Source organism: Grampus griseus (genome assembly GCF_964374135.1).
Source record: "Grampus griseus genome assembly, chromosome: X".
NCBI classification, from domain to species: Eukaryota; Metazoa; Chordata; class Mammalia; order Artiodactyla; family Delphinidae; genus Grampus; species Grampus griseus.
This window is the reverse complement of record NC_138999.1, coordinates 48,349,533-48,367,627: the sequence shown is the minus strand read 5'-3', so window position 1 is coordinate 48,367,627 and position 18,095 is coordinate 48,349,533. Positions and strand designations below refer to the sequence as shown.

The following is an 18,095-nucleotide window of genomic DNA, read 5'->3' as shown; positions in this document are numbered from 1 at the left end:
TAGTTTCAGGTGTACAGCATAGTGATTCAGTTCTCTCTCTCTCTCTCTATCCATATATATATATATATATATATATATATATAGTCAACTAAAACAATACTCACAACCTAAAAGTTGAGAGTTACGCTTTATTTGGCAGGAAATTTTAGAACTTCAAGCCCAGGAGGCAGCATCTCAAGTAACCCTGAGAGAACTGCTCTGAGGAGGTGAGGGAGGAGCTAGGATATATAGGAGCTTTGCAACAAAGGGCAGGTAGTTGGAACATCAAAAGATTACTGTTAATTAAAGAAAACCAGAAATCCCAAGTTAAGGAAATGATTGTGATGGCATAGAGCAGTTGAATGAAGCCACCAAGTGTTTACTTTTTCCTCTTATGAAAGTAAACACTTGGTGGCTTCATTCAGCTGCCCTACACCATCACAATCATTTCCATCACTAGTACCTACCAGCACCTCTTCAACCAGATTTCCTTTGATTTATCTACATTCATCAGAGACGAAAACATTGGGTAAGAAAGATGAATTCATAGCTTGCTTTTGACTTAATTGGTCAGATTTCAGATTACACTGTCTCCAAGTCAATTACAATTAGTTTCCTCATTTATGACTTGGTTGCATTTCAAAAGACAGTCCATAAATCAGTTAATTGTTTTGGATGTCAACTACATTTACCCATAGAAATGTTCATTTTACAGGTCACTTCACAATATCCTTTTTAAGACCTAATGCAGTTAAAATACAGCAAATGAACAACCTGCAAGGATACAAATTATAATACAGTCACACAAAAAAGTAAAAGATAAACTTATAAATAACTCCTTTATTTATTAACTGTCAGGAATTGAGGAAACCAGTTCTAATGAGATAGGCAATAACACACAATGAATCTGCTATTGAGATTATGAGGAAAATTTCTGAGCCACAATCAAAGAATTTGGAGAATTCTGACACTCTAAAATATCTCCAATTTTATCTCAAAACACAATTTCTTTTCTTCGATCTAAGTATATGAGTAAAACTGCTCACATATACATTCATCATTCACTAAATATTTATGCATATTACTATGTGTCAGAGTTTATACTAGGCACATTGTTATCAGTTTTAGATCTGGGTCAACCAGACATGGAGAGTCAGCAAGTATAGCAGAGAGCACTGACCCGGGAGTTAGATGCCCAGGAATTATATCTTATAATCTTTGTCAAGGCATTTTTTTTCTAAGCCTCAACTTAAAATTAAAAGATTTAAAATTGTTCTCTGCAGAGTCCTAAGGCTTCTATGAAGCCTTTTTAGGGGTAGGGGTTGGGGTTAATGAAGGAAGAAGCATAGTAAGGCATAAGCACACTAGAAGTCAGATGCAGAAAACTCTAATTTCCATTAGACTGTAAGCTCTTTGAAGTCAGAGATTTTCATCTTTGATTGTTTTTTCAGTGATGTATTTCAAGGGCTTAGAATAGTGTCTGGCACATGGTAGGTGTTCAATACATTTCTGAAAGTTTTTGATGAATGACAGAAAAGGAAAATGAAGTGTGTTTTCTCAAGTACAGGAGTTGGACAAGAGTGGGAAAGAATAAAAGAAAATTAGAGAGGTTATGTATGAGAGATGTTTGAAGTGTAATTAACTGTGAAGTATGAGATGCCAGAGAGGGCAGCCTTTTCTGATTTTAAGAAGGAGGGGAGGGGACTTCCCTGGTGGTGGTTCAGTGGTTAACTTGGTTAACTTGGTGGTTCCAATGCAGGGGACGTGGGTTCAACTAAGCCTTGTTATTTCTAGCCAGGACAACTTACAAGAGCCCTCACTTACAAGAGCCCTCTTCTATGGGAACATATGTTTATGTATGACTGATTCACTTTGTTATAAAGCAGAAACTAACACACCATTGTAAAGCAATTATACCCCAATAAAGATGTTAAAAAAAAAAAAGAGCCCTCTTCTATCTGGTCTTCCTCAATTCCTATGGATTATGAAACAACAGGGTTGAGGAAGCAGAGTGACTTTGACAAGATGTTTAGCCCCTGTGAACCTCAGTTTCTCTACCTGCGTAGAGGTAGGGGAAATGACATTGATTTCATACGGTAAATGTGAGGATTCTATGGATTAATACATGTAAACTCACTTAAAATAGTTCTTGGCATATAAAAAGTTTTCAATATAATTAGCTATTGTTATCATCACCACAATTATTATTGTTGATGGCCAGAATCTCTCTTTCTCTCTTGCCCAGAAGAATAGCTCCTAGGAATCAGACAGGTTGTTTATACTCAACGTGCTTACAAACCTTCTCCACCTCCTATATTTACAATCTAAATTGTTTAGCACCACTATCAACACATTCTCAGTCTCAGTGACTGAGGGTCAGTCACCTTTGACCCTTCTCTCTCCATCTCCAGCCAATTGGTTATCAGCAGCATAAATTCTACTTCAGAAATATCTCTTAAACCTAGACCTTCAACTTGCAGCCACTTCCCCTTCTAGTCCATATATCACATTGCCTAGGGTCATATCCTGGTTCTGCAACTTCTTAACAATAAGACTTTGGGCAAGTTTTCCTTTGTTCCCTTAACTGTAAAATGGGAATAATAATAGTACCAGCTCATAGGATTTATCAATTTAATATGTGTTCAAATGTTTAAAACAGTACCTGGCACACAGGCATTGTCTGTTTCCCTTACCATAAGGTGAGCCCCACAATAGTTACCTCGTCTTGTTCTTCTCTGTATCCCTTTCTTTTAGCAGAGTACTTCCTCTATACAATGTGCTAATGTCCAGTGAATGAATGATCATGGGAATAAGAGTGGTTATTTAATGGCAAAATATTATAATATAAAATAATATTATTTAATAGCAATAATCAAGGAGTCTGAAAAATACTTTTTGTCCCACCCATATCACAAATATTTTAGTCAAATTGCACAAGGAGGATAGCTGACAATCAGGAATGTCTCAGCCATTTCTGGTTAACGTACTCTCCATAGAACAGCCAAATGGAATAGCCATTAGATAACCCAGGATAACACTTTAAATGTTGGTAAAAAATGAGTAAAGGGAAAGCTATCAGGAAGGTGTATAAGCTTCTCTTTTTTTAAAAAAAAATGTTTACTTTAATATTTTGCCAGACAAAATGTAAAACAGAAGGAAATTAGGGCTTACAGAACAGTTAAAGAAAGTTCAGGGATTTTTTTAAAGGGCTTTATAAACCTTTCGCTTTTCTCTAGAGTTGGAGTTGCTATTCTAAGTGTCTGAGACTAGACAGCTGCTCAGAAACTGTGAGATAATTGGTCAGGAAATACCCAAACGGGGTTAGGGTATGTCCTGGGCCACTGAGATGTGAATCACACAGGCAGGAGAGCTTCAGAAATGCAAGTTACCTACTTAAGATAATAACCATTATTCTGCTTGAATTGGCTTTTCAAGCCTTTGTGTCTAGAAGCTGGACTTTCTTGGACTTTCCTGGCAGTCTAGTGGTTAAGCCTCCGTGCTTCCATTGCAGGGCAGTGGTGGTGGTGGGGCCACGGGGTTCAATCCCTGGTTGGGGAACTAAGATCCCACATGCCGAGTGGCACTGCCAAAAAAACCCAGAAAAGGTCTAGAAGCTGGACTTTTTGGTCCTTCTTCTAAGGAAGGGAGTACTGGAGGAGGAAATAAAGGAGGCGAGAGCGAGGAGGACTGAGCCCTATCCACAGCAGGTCAACATCTCATATATGTAGAACCTCACAAACGATGCTTCAGGGACCATGACCATAGAAATTTCATAAGATTATACTACCTTTGTCATGTTCGAAGTTTATTTTGTTACCCACTGTTTTCCACAGTGATCTGCTTGTTTTATGAAAGTGAACAGTGCCTCCAAGGGACAGGAGCAGGTGACTGACTAGTAAGAACACATCCCACTCTTTGGCCAGCACTGAGGAGGAAAAAAGTGTCTAGGGATGAAGTGAGAAGTTAAGCCTATAAGGAGGGAAGCAGAGCAGAGTGACTGGAGCCTACAACTATCAATACAAAAGAAAACAAAGCTTTGGGAATCCTGACACTGACCTATGAAGGTACCTAGTACTTAACAAGACAGAGCATGTTGACAATACAAATAATAATCCCTCATGTGCATCTACATAGCTTTACAATAGGGAAATGGACAGCTTTCATATATCATTCCCATTTTACAGATAATGAATTTGGAGGACCAAGGTCACATATTTTAGCAGTGATGGAGTCAGAACCGGAACTCTTATCCTCTAACTCAAATTACAGTGCTCCCAAAATACTTTCTAATATCCCAAATCTGGTGAGCACCTTATTTCTAGAAAACTGCTTGCTAAAAGAAAAACAAGTTTAAGGACAACAAGTCAATTATTTTGGAAGATCTTGAGAAATCATGCACTTTCAGCCTCTGACCCATAAGAAATTCTGGAATTGCTTGAAAAATGAAAATCAATGTTTTAGGGTTTTGAGATTATAGGTATTTTTATTTTTTTATTTTTAATTTTTATTTATTTATTTTTATTTTTTGGTGTGCGGGCCTCTCACTGTCATGGCCTCTCCCATTGCGGAGCATAGGCTCCAGACGCGCAGGCTCAGCAGCCATGGCTCTCAGGCCTAGCGGCTCCGCGGCATGCGGGATCTTCCCGGACCGGGGCACGAACCCGTGTCCCCTGCATCAGCAGGCGAACTCTCAACCACTGTGCCACCAGGGAAGTCCCAGGTATTTTTAAAATAGTATTTCTTATGTCTTTTATATTAGAAAAAGGTAACTAAAGGACAACTAGATACACATATATTTTCAGACAGTTTAATTATATAACTTCCAGGGGAATAGAGAGTTTTGCAATGGGTCTCTGGGAAAACCTTCAAGATTGAGGCTACTCTGAGCATGACATTAACAATAGAACGGTGATAAAAGAACAATAATTACCAACAGTCACTGAGTACTTACTATGTGCTAGGTACAGTGCGGCTAAAAGAACAAATACTTATATTAGCTCATTTAATCCTCATAATTCTAGGAATGGGCACATTATTTCCCCATTTTTAAAATGAGGAAACTGAGACAGAGAGATGAGGTAGCTTATCCCCAAATCACCCAGCTAGTAAATGGTAGAACTGAGATATGAACCTCAGCAGTCTAGAGCTATAATGAAGCTATAATGCTCCATGACCTGGGTGCCAGTGAGATCTCCCAACCTCTGCTTGAAGATTACATAATGGGGGGGGGGGTAAATGGTTGCTAGAAAAATAAATACTTAATAAAAGGGGATTGCAAGATCCTCCATTTTCTCTCATTTCTTCCAAACAGGGTCATACCTATCACCATAGGAACGACTGGACAACCCAAACTCAAAGAATCTCCACTTGTGGCATCTCAGCAGGTAGCTCACTATGAGTTTTCTATTCAAGAGACTCAACATACACAAAATATGGAGGGTGTCTGAGGTACTTAGTCCAAAGTATAGGAATCACCACCAGAGCAGGTACTCAGAAGTGGCTCCAAGACAAGAAATGCCTGCAGCTTGTTTTCTCAGATTTCCTGAGCGAGATTTCAGTAGGGGCAACTGAAATGTTTAAAAAAAACAACAACATGAATTTAAGAGGAAATAACATATTACCACAAAAAAACTGAAGACTGACAGCACATACCACGTGAAAGAAAGAAACAGTATTGCATCATTACTACAATAGCCCGCTAAGCTTGAAGCAGTGAAGTAATGTGAGGTAATAAAAAGATAAGGTGATAAGAAACACCAGAAAAGAGCTGTATGACTTTGGGCAAGCCATTTGACTTTTCCATGCCTCAGTTTTCTCATCTGCAAAATAGAGATATATCAGCTTGGCCCTACCCCTCAGAGGGTTGTTATGAAGACCATCGTGATAACACATATAAAATTTCTTTATAAGGTGTAAATGTGAAATCTCCATATAAGTTTTTAGGAATACTTTTGTCAGAAAATCCAAAACTAAAGTACATAAAAATATGTACAATACATACAGTCACATTTTAAAGATCCAAACCACTCACAATAACAATACCTAATCTTATGAATTTTTATATGTTTATCTCCATTCTCACATGAGTTCATGATCTACAGGATCACCTGCAAGCCTTCCAGTGCTTTCAGCCACTTTCATTCCCCCCAGATGCTGATGTTAAGCTCCACTTTCTTTTCCACAGAGAAACCCAAATATGCATGAAAGAAAAATCACCCTGGAATGTGCTAGAGATTAAGATTCTTGATTCTGGAAAAGAAGAAAGCTAAAGGGAATTATTATAAATGTCTAAAACTAGTGGATTTAAGGTTCAATGAACTCCAGGCCTGAGTTTTAGTTCTAGTTTAATTACCAAATTGTTGAATAACTTTGGACAAGTCCCATCACTTAATACAGACAGTAGAAATAATTCTTGCTCACAAGGTCACTGTGAACCTCACAGGATCATTGAGAGGATCAACTGAAAGAACAGATTTAAAAGTATTGTATAAATTAACCTCAGATTTCTAGAACTAGTTCCGTTGTCTTCCATCAAACAGGTAAATTTATTTTTTAAAAATAATCTTACATGCAAGAAACTGATAGAACTTATGTTAAAAGTGCTATAGTTAAAGAAAGCAGCATGAACAATGGGAAAATCTTTTACCTAGGAGCTGGAGACCTGGGTTCTAGTTCACTGTTATCTAGGAATGTCATTTTGAGTAAACTACTTAGCCCTTTTCAGATCTCTTCCATAATACTCTATGATATACGACAGAGGACATCTATGAAAGAGCTATAGTTTTCCAAGTTTCTGCTTAATCTGTGAAGCTGATATCAAGAAAGACAATTAATTTCTCCACAAACCATTAGGCAAAATTGAGTTCACTCCTACAGCATTAAAAAAAAACTTTTTATTTTGTATGATCACAAATGTGGACAAAAGTAAAGATGAATCCCATGTACCTGTTCCCACCTATTCCCAGTTTCAGTGATTTTCAGCTCATGGAAAATCTTGTTTCATTTGTACTCCCAACTCACTCCTCCACCTCAATGGCTACTTTTAGGCAAATCCCAGATATCATTTCATTCCCATGGCATTTCCAAAGGGACATATTTAATTTTCACAATCTCTGTGAGGTAGGTACTACTGTTGATTCCATTATGCACATGAATAAATACAGACTCAGAAAAATTAAGTAATCTCAAGGTCACATAGCTGGTAAATTACTGGGATTTGAATCCAGGGATGATGTCTGATAGCAACACTCTTTTTCTCCCTTAAAGTAATTGCTACTATCCTGCACTTTGAAATAGTTTGATGATGTTGAAAATAATAATACTGGATATTTTTTATACATTAGCAGTATGCTCTACTATTGAACATCTGAAAAGAATATTAAAAGATTCCCACTAACTGTGATGTTAATCATCAGACAAAACCTCTAGGAATACAGAGCTCCAGCTTGGCACTGAGGCATTGGTTTAGAAAAAGGACAAAAAGCCACAGCAATACAAGCTCACTGCTCTGCACCATCATGTAAAATCTCATGCAATCCACTTCATTACTTTATACTATTGTTTCATGCAACAGTCTCCTCCAACAAATTAAACATGGTGCCACTCCAGCAACCAAAAAGAATGTACAACACAGTGGTCTTTGCCCATGCTTAGTACAGTGCTTAAGGGCAGAGACTTTCTCTTTTGAATGGTCTCTCCACTCACTGCCTGAGCTACCTGGCTCAAGAGCACCAAGTCTTATAAGAATCCTGGACCATCTCAATTTATAGGACCTACAGAGGTCATGTAAATGAAGGTACCAATAACAATAATCATTATTGTTATTTTCAAGGCTCCATATTGATTCTAGGATCTCGCTACAAAAAACTGGAGGAGCTATATTGTACATATTTATCAGAACTAGTTTTTTAAAAAAGAAAATGAATAGATTCATATCACACATTCTTATTCTAATTGAAGATGAAACAGCTAAATCATTGACAGCACAGAAAGAGACAACAGAGCTGGAATAATCATCCTCAAATAAATAAAAGTTAAGTCTCTCTTCAGTATTGTGAAGACCTTTCTGAGGATATTGTACCTTGTTTGTGTTTGTATTTCAACGGAAATGAAATGGAAGAGAATTGCAGAAAAGAATGAAAGAAACTCTAGAGAAATAAATGAAAATTTTTTTAAAAGAAAAAACATGGAGCTAGGTCAAGGAATTTGGATGGTTACATTTGGAAAAAAGGAAGTAAGGGAAAGGAAGGCTGTCCTGATAATTGCCTTCAAAGGCACATGTTAGGTATTAGGAGAAAACAGAACTGCTATACTATTATTGGAGATTACAGTTGACTTAAAGAGGAACTTACTGATGATAACCAAGTCTTTATAGATAACTTATTAAATAGCCAACGCTGTAGTAGATACTGTGTGTATATATACAAGAGAGGGAGCAGATAGTACCAAGCTTCCACCTGGTCTCTACATTCTGGGAGTTTTGCAGTGTAGGTCAGATAGAGAAAATTGGCAGCCCACTGCAGATGCTGGCCTGGTTCTCACTGTGATGTTAAAAAAATAAAATCAAATTAGCTGATAATCTTTTATTTTCCCTCACCCTTATATTTATTTATTTATTTATTTTTAATTTTTTTATTGAAATATAGTTGATTTACAATGTGTTAGTTTCAGGTGTACAGCAAACTAATTCAGTTATATATATATATATATAATATATATTCTTTATATATATATATATATATTCTTTTCTCTCTTTTTACATTCTCCTTTAAAAGCAGATTTCTTTTTTAAAAAACTCCATTTCTTGGGACCTCTCTGGTGGCCCAGTGGTTAATAATCTACTTTCCAATGCAGGGGACATGGGTAAGATCCCTGGTCAGGGAACTAAGATCCCACATGCCTCAGGGCAACTAAGCCCACACGCTCTAGAGCCCGTGCGCCACAACTAGAGAGCCCACGTGCCACAGCTACTGAGCCCTCATGCTCTGGAGCCTGTGCGCTGCAACTACTGAGCCCATGTGCCACAACTAGAGAGAAGCCCACACACCGCAACTAAGAGCCTGCACACCAAAACGAAAGATCCCGCATGCCACAACTAAGACCCGACACAGCCAAATAAATAAATAAATATTTTTTAAAAAATTCCATTTCTTGCTTTTCTGAAAAAGTTGAGAGATCTTACAACATGGAATCTACATTGGCACAAGAGAAAAATTACCTGGAGTTGATAAATGGCTGCCCCCTTTATACAGGACATGCTTCTGTCATTTTATTGGGCCCTGTAGAGATCTGAGCTGCCAAGTCTATGTAGTGAGATATAACTATGCATAAAACAATAACAACTAAATATTACAAGATAATAGATGCTAAAGTGATTAATTATGATTTGAAGCTAGGAACACTAATTACAAGAGGAGATAACTGAAAGTAGAATAGTCAGAAAAAATTCCAAAGAAATGGTCTGTGGTGAGGTCAGCCTTGAGGAACTAAGCTTGGTCAAGAAGAGACAGAAAGGAAATCCAGAAGAGAGGAAGAGTAGACTATACACTCTGTGAAGGCAAGGGTCCCATCTAAATTGTTCACTACTCTAACCCCAGCTTCTAGCATAATGCCTGGAACTTTGTAGGCACCCAGTAAATGATTGTGGAGCAAAGGAAAGTGGCATAATTTTTAAAATGTGTTTTAGAGAACATATTCAGGTAGTGGTCTACAGAATAGAGAAGGCCAAAGAACCAAGGTAGAACTAGAAACTATTGGAATACTTTATGTGTATCATGGTAAGAGCTTACATAGGTGTCACAAACTCAATACCTAGAGGGGTCAGGCAGGTTAAGATCACCTAGACCAGATAGGAAATATGGTGAACTGAGAACACATGTCCTGTCTAAAAGGGAAAGGAGGAAGCAGTTCACCAACTCCAGGCAATTGTTGACAAGAGGGAATATGGGTTGGTAGCTTCTGATTATTTAAGAGAAGCTGGAATTCTAGAGTTTTAAGTAAAGTATGATTTTTAATTTTTTTTAAGTTTTTACTTTTTATTTATTTATTTTATAGAAATATAGTTGATTTACAATATTAGTTTCAGATGTACAATATTATATTAGTTTTAGGTGTACTACATAGTGATTCAATATTTTTCTAGATTATACTCTATTCAAAACTATTATAAAATATTGGCTATATTCCTTGTGCTGTACATTACATACTTGTATCTTATTTATTTTATACATAGTAGTCTGTACCATTTAATCCTCCACCCCTATCTTGCCCTCTCCCTCCTTCCTTCCCCTCACTGGTAACTAATTTGTTCTCTATATCTTTAAGCCTGTTTCTATTTTGTTATATTCCTTTGTTTCAATTTTTAGATTCCACATATAAATGATAACATACAGTATTTGTCTTTCTCTCCCTGACTTATTTCACTAAGCATAATACCCTCCAGGTCCATCCATGTTGTTGCAAATGACAAAATTTCACTCTTTTTTATGGCTGCGTAGTACTCCATTGTGTACATATACCACGTCTTCTTTATCCATTCATCTGTTGGTGGACACTTAGGTTGCTTCCATACCTTGGCTATTATAAATAATGCTGCTATGGGAGTTCCCTGGTAGTCTAGTGGTTAGGATTCTGCGCTTTCACTGCAGAGACCTGGGTTCAATCCCTGGTTGGGGAACTGAGATCCTGCAAGCTGAGCAGTGTGGCCAAAAAAAAAATGCAGCTGTGAACATTGGGGTGCATATATCTTTTAAAATTAGTGTTTTCATTTTCTTTGGATGTATACCCAGGAGTGGAATTGCTGGATCATATAGTAGTTCTAGTTTTAGTCACTGAAATTTTTAAAGCCATGAATGTAATTTAGCAGGAACACTATCACAGGCAATCATTTTTTGTTTTGTTGCAAAAGCTGTTGGATACATGTTAGAATGATTTTTTTTGTCTGTGTGTATGACAGGAAAATAATGTTTACATCAATATGTAAATCAAAGCCTCTCCACTAGCATTATTAATCTAGAAGGAAGTATTACATAGACAATAGTAAAAGGAAGGACATTTAGTCTATATTTTCAAATGGGACTTGATCATTTTAAAGTTGTTCACTGGCAAAATTTTTCACCAAGTTAGTATAGATTATATGCTACTTCATAAAAGATAGCAATAATTAAGTTTGGGTTTTTTTGTTTTGTTTTTCAGTATTTGCTTTCAGAGAAAAATCCTAAAACTTGTAGGGATTTCTGATGCCAGAAAATTTTGATATATAAGAGTATATTTAGCAATCAGGGTGACTTAGATCATGGTAAGTGGTGAATGTATAATTATAATATGCATTCCAGTTATTTAAACTGAGGTATCCTTGATCAGGTTGAACGTACTGTGAGTAGAAGATCTCTTCTTCCAAGAAATGAGATGGAGACAGTCTTTGGAGAATGGCCTTACTGAATTGGTAAGTTAACTTTCTCCGGATTTTGATGACTTCCCCACTTCTTCCATAATTCCTCAGTGCTCTGGCCATTTTCTGGTAAGTCATGGTCTTCTGGTTGCCTTTTCTTTTCCCCCAAATTTGGGCAAGTTTTTCTTTGTTTTTTGATACAAACTGAAAGATGCCTTTGGTTTGATCTATCCATTGAATACAAGACCCATCTCGGGATTACACAGGGATTCATGAAGGTATTCAAACAGTCAGAGCTTCTTCCTGCCTTTTCCTCCCTTTTGCTGGAGAAGAGTAGGTTGCACCAGCTGATTTTCAGGGATGTTCTACAGAAACTGATGAATATTTCTTTCAAAATAGAGGTCCACAGCACTGTTTATTACTGTTCTCCAATTGTAGACCGGTTCCTCTGTGGGCAGCACACCATAGCTGTTGGAATTTCCTCTGACATGAGAACAGTGGTTGATGAAAGCCAGGTAATTTTTGTAATCTGAGGAGTACTGAAGATCACCAGTTGAATGTTGCCTCAGTACTTCAAAAGCATCTTCAAATGCTTGATCCAGCTTGTCTTGTTCAAAACAAGCCATGCTTCATTAATAAATTGACAATTCTGTCAATCTGAGGCCAATCTAACATTTAGGTATACTCCAGGTGGAAATAACTTTCCCCTCTGAAGCACAGGTTGGCAACACCCTTCAAAGTATGATTTTTCAAATGTTGGCAATCAACCATTTTTTAAAAGTGTGGGTCTGGGCAAATTGACCTACTGTTACAGACTGAATTTTGTCTCTCCCCAAATTCATATGTTGAGCTCCCAACCCCCAGTGTGACTGTATTTGGAGATAAGGTTTTTATGGAAGTAATTAAGGTTAAATGAGGTCATAAGGGTAGGGTCTTCCTCCAATGGGATTAGTGTCCTTATAAGAAGAGACATCAGGGAGCTCACTCTCTTTCTCCAGGAGCACAAAGAAGAGGTCATATGAGCACACAGGGAGAAGGCAGCCATCTGAAAGCCAGGAAGAGGGCCCTCACCAGAGCCTGATCATGCTGGTACCCTGATCTTTGACTTCCAGCCCCCAGAACTGTAAGAAAATAAATTTCTGTTGTTTAAGCGACCCAGTCTATATAGTGTTTTGTTATGGCAGCCCTAGCAGACTAATACACATACTTATAAAGTTTTTATTGTTATTACAAACAACACTGCAAAAGTTTGTAAATATCTTAAATGGCATTCAATAGAAAACTGTTTAAATAAATTGTGGCTCATCCATGTAGTGAGAAACTATGCAGTCACACAAGAGAATGAGATATTTATTTACATACAAATATGGAAAGGTCTCCAAAGTATATTTTTAAGTAGACAAAGCAAGGTGTAGAACAATATGCAGAGAGTGTTACTATCCGTGTATAAAAGGAAAGGGGGAGAAAAAATACTCATTTGTTTGATATGCATAAAATGCCTGTGGAAGGGGCTTCCCTGGTGGCGCAGTGGTTGAGAGTCCACCTGCTGATGCAGGGGACACGGGTTCGTGCCCTGGTCCGGGAAGATCCCACATGCCACGGAGTGGCTGGGCCCGTGGGCCATGGCCACTGAGCCTGCATGTCCGGAGCCTGTGCTCCGCAACGGGAGAGGCCACAACAGTGAGAGGCCCACATACCGCAAAAAAAAAAAAAAGTCTGTGGAAGAATTTCCAATAAACAGATAACTTTAGTTGCCTGAGGCAACTAGGGGACAAGACTAGGAGGGAGACTCTTCATTGTATATCACTTTGTATATTTCAAATTTTGAGGGATGTATAATGCATTATTAATTTAAAATTCATTTTTAAATGAAAGTTTTATCAATTTAGGGGGAACAAAACACATGCGTAGGCTGTATTTGGTCTGTAGGCTAATTGGTTATACCTCTGGACTAAATTAAAGTGGTGGTAATTAGAATAAAAAGAAAGGAACTGATGCCAGATACAAAGGGAAAAAAAAAACATAGCCCTTGGCAACCAAGTAGACAGGGAAACTGAGGAAGAGGTTGATGCCAGCATTTTGAGCATGGAATATGGGAACCACAACAACTATGTTTCCCCATTTCTTACTACACTATCATGCATTCTTCTAAGTGCTTTACAAAATTAGCACATTTATTCCTTACCGCAACCCTATCAGGTAGTTTCTATTATTATCCTCAGTGCAAAGATGAAAAAACTCAAGTTCAGAGTTTAAGTGACTTCACCAAGATTATGATGATGGTAAATTGCGGGACCAGGTAAATGAAAAGGAGAAGTCTTGAATGAGAGGTGGGGGAATAGTCTAGGGGTAATGATGGGTTCTCTTTTAGAAATGATGAGTTTGAGGTTACAACAAAATATCAAAATGCTAATGATTTGATACCTGGATTGGTATCAAATACCTGGATTTGGCTCTAGAGTTAGGTTATAGCTCCTTAATTTAAAGTGTTTAATACTTCCAGAGTTTGCTTTGCCCACATTACATCTATTTTGTCTAAGTACACAGATATCTTTAATTTTTTATACAAAGCGTCAAGCTTGTTACAGACTTTTAAATCCAGCTTGCTGTCTCACTGAATTACCTTCCTTTTTTCCAAAAACCAAACAATGTTTAAATAAAATAAACTACTCTAAGTAACAAAATGATGAGACCCTCCACTTAAGAAATAAGTATTAGAAGTTAGGTACGGAGTCCAATGTTTTACTTACATTATTTATAATCACAAATACTGTATTATTTTAGATGTGAGAAAACTGAGGCTAGATGATAAAGCTGAGTTGGGGACAATAAATACAACAAAAACCCAACTTCAGGTATACAACCTGAATTGAACACATTATTATATGAGAATCAGAAAGTACATCAGACAAGGGTTCACATCATCTTTGGATAAACTAATGAACCTGATATGACAATGTTATTCATTCACACTCTACTTAGTAATGAGATGACAACTGTACTAGATGATCATCTAGGTCAATCATCCCAATCAAGTTTTCCTTCACTGACAAAAACATGACATTTTGGAGCTAAATCTTAGAAGATCATCTATAATATATGTACCCCGTGTTTACATGGGAAAGTTAATTGGGTAAGTACTTTGAAGATACAATCATAGTAATATCCTCAAGCACCTTTCTGTCTAGAAATGGGGTAAGGGCTTAGATATGTACAGAAATGACCAAAATACAGGGAAGAGGGTTGTGTAGGTTCCAGATAATGTGGGTAAAGTGATACGGAAACTCAAAAGAGTTTATTTCTATATGCAAGGATCAGGTAAATTTTCATACAAATGGCATTTGATTTGGGATTAATAATGAGAGGAATATTATAAATACTGTTTTAAGGAAAAAATCATAAAAACAAGTACATTACAAAGCAGTTCACTTATAAGTATCCACTGAGCAGAACAGACAGTGATGTACAATTTCTAAGGAATAGCTGAGGAGATAAGGAAAGCTTTATGTGGGGACTAAGGACTAAAATAGGACTTGAAGGAAGATTGAGGTTTAAATGGGAGGGTGGGCAAAAAGAAGTCATTTAAGATGGAGGAATAGAAAATGAGTTTTTAACAATTTTATCAGTGCCTGACACAGTATGCCAACACATATTTGCTAAATGAATTATATATCCAAAGGCAATCTTATTATTCATCAGTGTAAGTGAGACAATAAACTAGAACTGACTCAAGGCGAGGGTGAATATATAAATGTGTTACATAATAATAATGCCCCTGCCAGAATGAGAAAAGGTTGATCTCCCTCACCACCAGATACACACAATCTGGAGAGATGAAAGATGACTAGACTAGGCTTGGTGACTTGGTTATTGGAATTCAATTAACTGAACCAACAAGGGCCCCATTTCAGAAATGCATATACTAGGATGATAGGGGTTGGGGGGAGTTGAAGCAATGGTGGTGGTAATCTAGTTCATGTTTTTTCCCCAGTTTTCTTTCGAATGTATCCTGAAAGCCCTAATGAGAGGTACCTATGGCTCCCCAGAGCTCTGAAAATAGAGCCATTAACTAGTCCGGTCTTGAGGATGGACTAGATTCACCTATCACTTTTACTTTTGAGTTTATATTTCTTCCCTTCCTATGTTTTCTGCCTGTCTGCCCCCCAAACCAACCTGAAGACACCGTTCCCAGCCCATTCTCTGTGTTCCCAACAGTCACCAAAAATTAAAAACCTTCATATATAAGGGTGCCCCCCAAAAATCTGAAGAATGGGATGAGGTCATTTGTAAGTCACTGATTTCTGTTGTCCAAAGGTCCTGTTGGTTATATCATCCTAGTTAAGTTGTCCAAAGAATGAGGGGAAAGGCAGGCTAGTGTCCCTTTCTCTCAGAGGTGCTAAAGTCCAGTGGGAACAATGTTAAACCAGTAGCAAGCAAAACCTATGTTCTAGCTTCAGACTTTGGGCAAGCTAATTCAATATTCCAAGGTCTCCTTTCACCCCCTGGAAGGTGTTTTAAGGACAGCAAAACACTAATTCTATCAGCGGTGCTCCAAAGAAAGAGTCTCAAACAGAGCAGGAAAAGGAAGTGAAACTAAGATATACATGGAGTGGCAGCCTCTGTCACATACACTAAAGTATTTAATCTACCCAAATATCTTTAAGATTATTACTCCACATTCTCTAGTAGAGAAAAGCAATGCCTAGGATCACACGGCTAGTAAGTGGTGGCATTAGGATTTCAAAGCAGATCTGCCTGTTACCCCAACCATCATAGTCTCCATCAGCTTCAAATTCAAATTTGGAGATTATTCTCTTTGCCTAGTTATTATCACATTGAGTGCCATCAGACTGCTGCTTAATAAACGCTTTTCTTTACAATGTAGACAGAACAAAAGGAAATAAAGGATCGTTCCCTTGACCATCTGTTTGTATTTATTTTTCCAAAGAATAAGTTTTATTTATTTTGTGATTTATTTTCCCCCAAATTCTTAGAGTTAAACATAAAAAGCCCACAAAAAGGCAGCTCTTCTAAGTGACCATTGCAAATCGATACTCTCCAGCAATCCCAGCAATTCGGCCCAATCTTCCACCTACACAGACAAACCAACCGCCTTAGCCACGTTTTAAAGAGCCAGGGCAGGGCCTATGCTTTCTCCTCCAACCATGCCCAGCCCCTCCTTAAAGAGCCGGCACGCCCAAAGCAGCTCCTCCCTGGCGGCTGCCTTCAGGGCCTCGCCTTTCAATAGCCTCGGCTCAAACATTAAGCCCCTGCTCTTCTTCCTTTTAGAAGCATATCTAGGTACCTGCTACTATTTAGGGGGGTTACCTTGGAACGTTGGCCTTCCGAATCCCGTTCTCTCTGGTAGCAACTTTGGCTGTGTGGGGTTAAGTCAAGACAAACCTTACCCCTGAAGGAAAAATGAAAGCACCAAACCAGGGCGGATTAAATTAAACAAATCCATCCATTCGTGCCCCTCTTCATTTCTCCTACGAGGATCCCCAAAGTACTCCTCCCATTCCGAACCCCCCTTTGCTCAGCCCTTTAGCAAAGTCATTTTCCCTTGAGTTTCATTTAATTCCACATAATGTTTGTACCCTTCTCTCCCCACCGCCCCCGCCGCACTCCCTCTACTAAAACCTATAGAAGTGAGGAGTGGGGGTGGGATGGGGGATAGAATCTAGAGGGAGGAGATGGGATTGGGTGGGTTCTAATTCCGGAGTCACTTACCGCCCATGTCACTAGCTGGAGACTCCTGAAGTGTCCGGAGCTCATGCGGTCCTCTGAGAGGCTCATACTCCTGATCGCAAGACAGCTGTTTCCCTCACACCCGCCCCTGTCTGACAGCGCGCCAGGCGGCTCGCTCTTGCCTTCTCTTTCTCGGCCCCCCACCTCCTCTTTTTCTCCTGGCTGGAAATGAGGAGGAGGGCCAGAGCCGACAGAGTCGATTCAGACCCAGCTGGACCACCCTCGAAACAAGGGAAACAAAGCTCTCAAGCATCCAACCCCAAATTGGGGAGCCAGAAAAACCGACTTCCTAAAAAGAATCTTCCCCTTGCTGCAATGCTCTTTTAGCTCTTTTCCTCGGCTAAAAATAAAGTGGGTTCGCTGGGCCCAAGTGGCCAAGGTTGAGGATCCTCCGTTCCCCTTTCACCTCTACCAATTCAGTTCCGGCCAAACCCACTCTCCACCCATCCTCTGAACTCCACACACCCTTGAGGAGAGTGCCGGGGCTAAGAGCTAAGAAAACCAGCCCAAACCCCAAAGCACTACTTGAATACAAAGTTGAGGCGGAGGACTCCTTCAAGACAGGAACCCAGGAGAATATACCACAAAAGGATCCCTTTACTGTCGTTGTTGCTGCTGCACACTCCAAAGCCTTCCTAAAAAGAAAGAAGGGAGGGGCAAATGCCTACGATTGGTGGAAACACATAGGGGCACCCCAGTCTAGGACAGGGGCTTCAGCAAAAAACGTCAAGAACTTGTGCGGGTACTCTAGAGTGAGGTTTCTTGGGTGCACCTAGCTGCCCCACTGGGGACCTCACGTTCATGAGGGTCAGTACCGACAGTGCTAGCTAGGCAACCCGAGTGGGTGGGGTGACTTGCCTCCTGCCCGGCTAGAACCAGAGAAGTGGTGTGACTATCCTGAGGGTGGAGTTACTTAAAAGGAACAGGCGGACACTAGAGGAGAGTGAAGAGTGGAAGGAGGTGGAGAAGGGGGGCGCTG

General features: G+C 38.9%; 1 protein-coding gene and 1 pseudogene across 2 annotated transcripts in view; both read right to left on the bottom strand.

Moving 5' to 3' along the window:
* KLF8 (KLF transcription factor 8) overlaps positions 1-17,164 on the bottom strand; it is a gene marked incomplete at both ends in the record, with an annotated part of 60,232 nt that extends 43,068 nt beyond the window's left edge. The window contains one exon of the mRNA XM_082681488.1: positions 17,099-17,164. Within this exon, the coding sequence (XP_082537614.1) occupies positions 17,099-17,164 (66 nt within the window). The remainder of the gene's footprint in view (positions 1-17,098) is intronic.
* On the bottom strand, positions 11,249-11,994 carry LOC309839636 (transcription factor Spi-C-like; annotated as a pseudogene). Its single transcript has one exon. The product of its transcript is annotated as a transcription factor Spi-C-like (transcript).
* Positions 17,165-18,095: the final 931 nt, after the last annotated feature.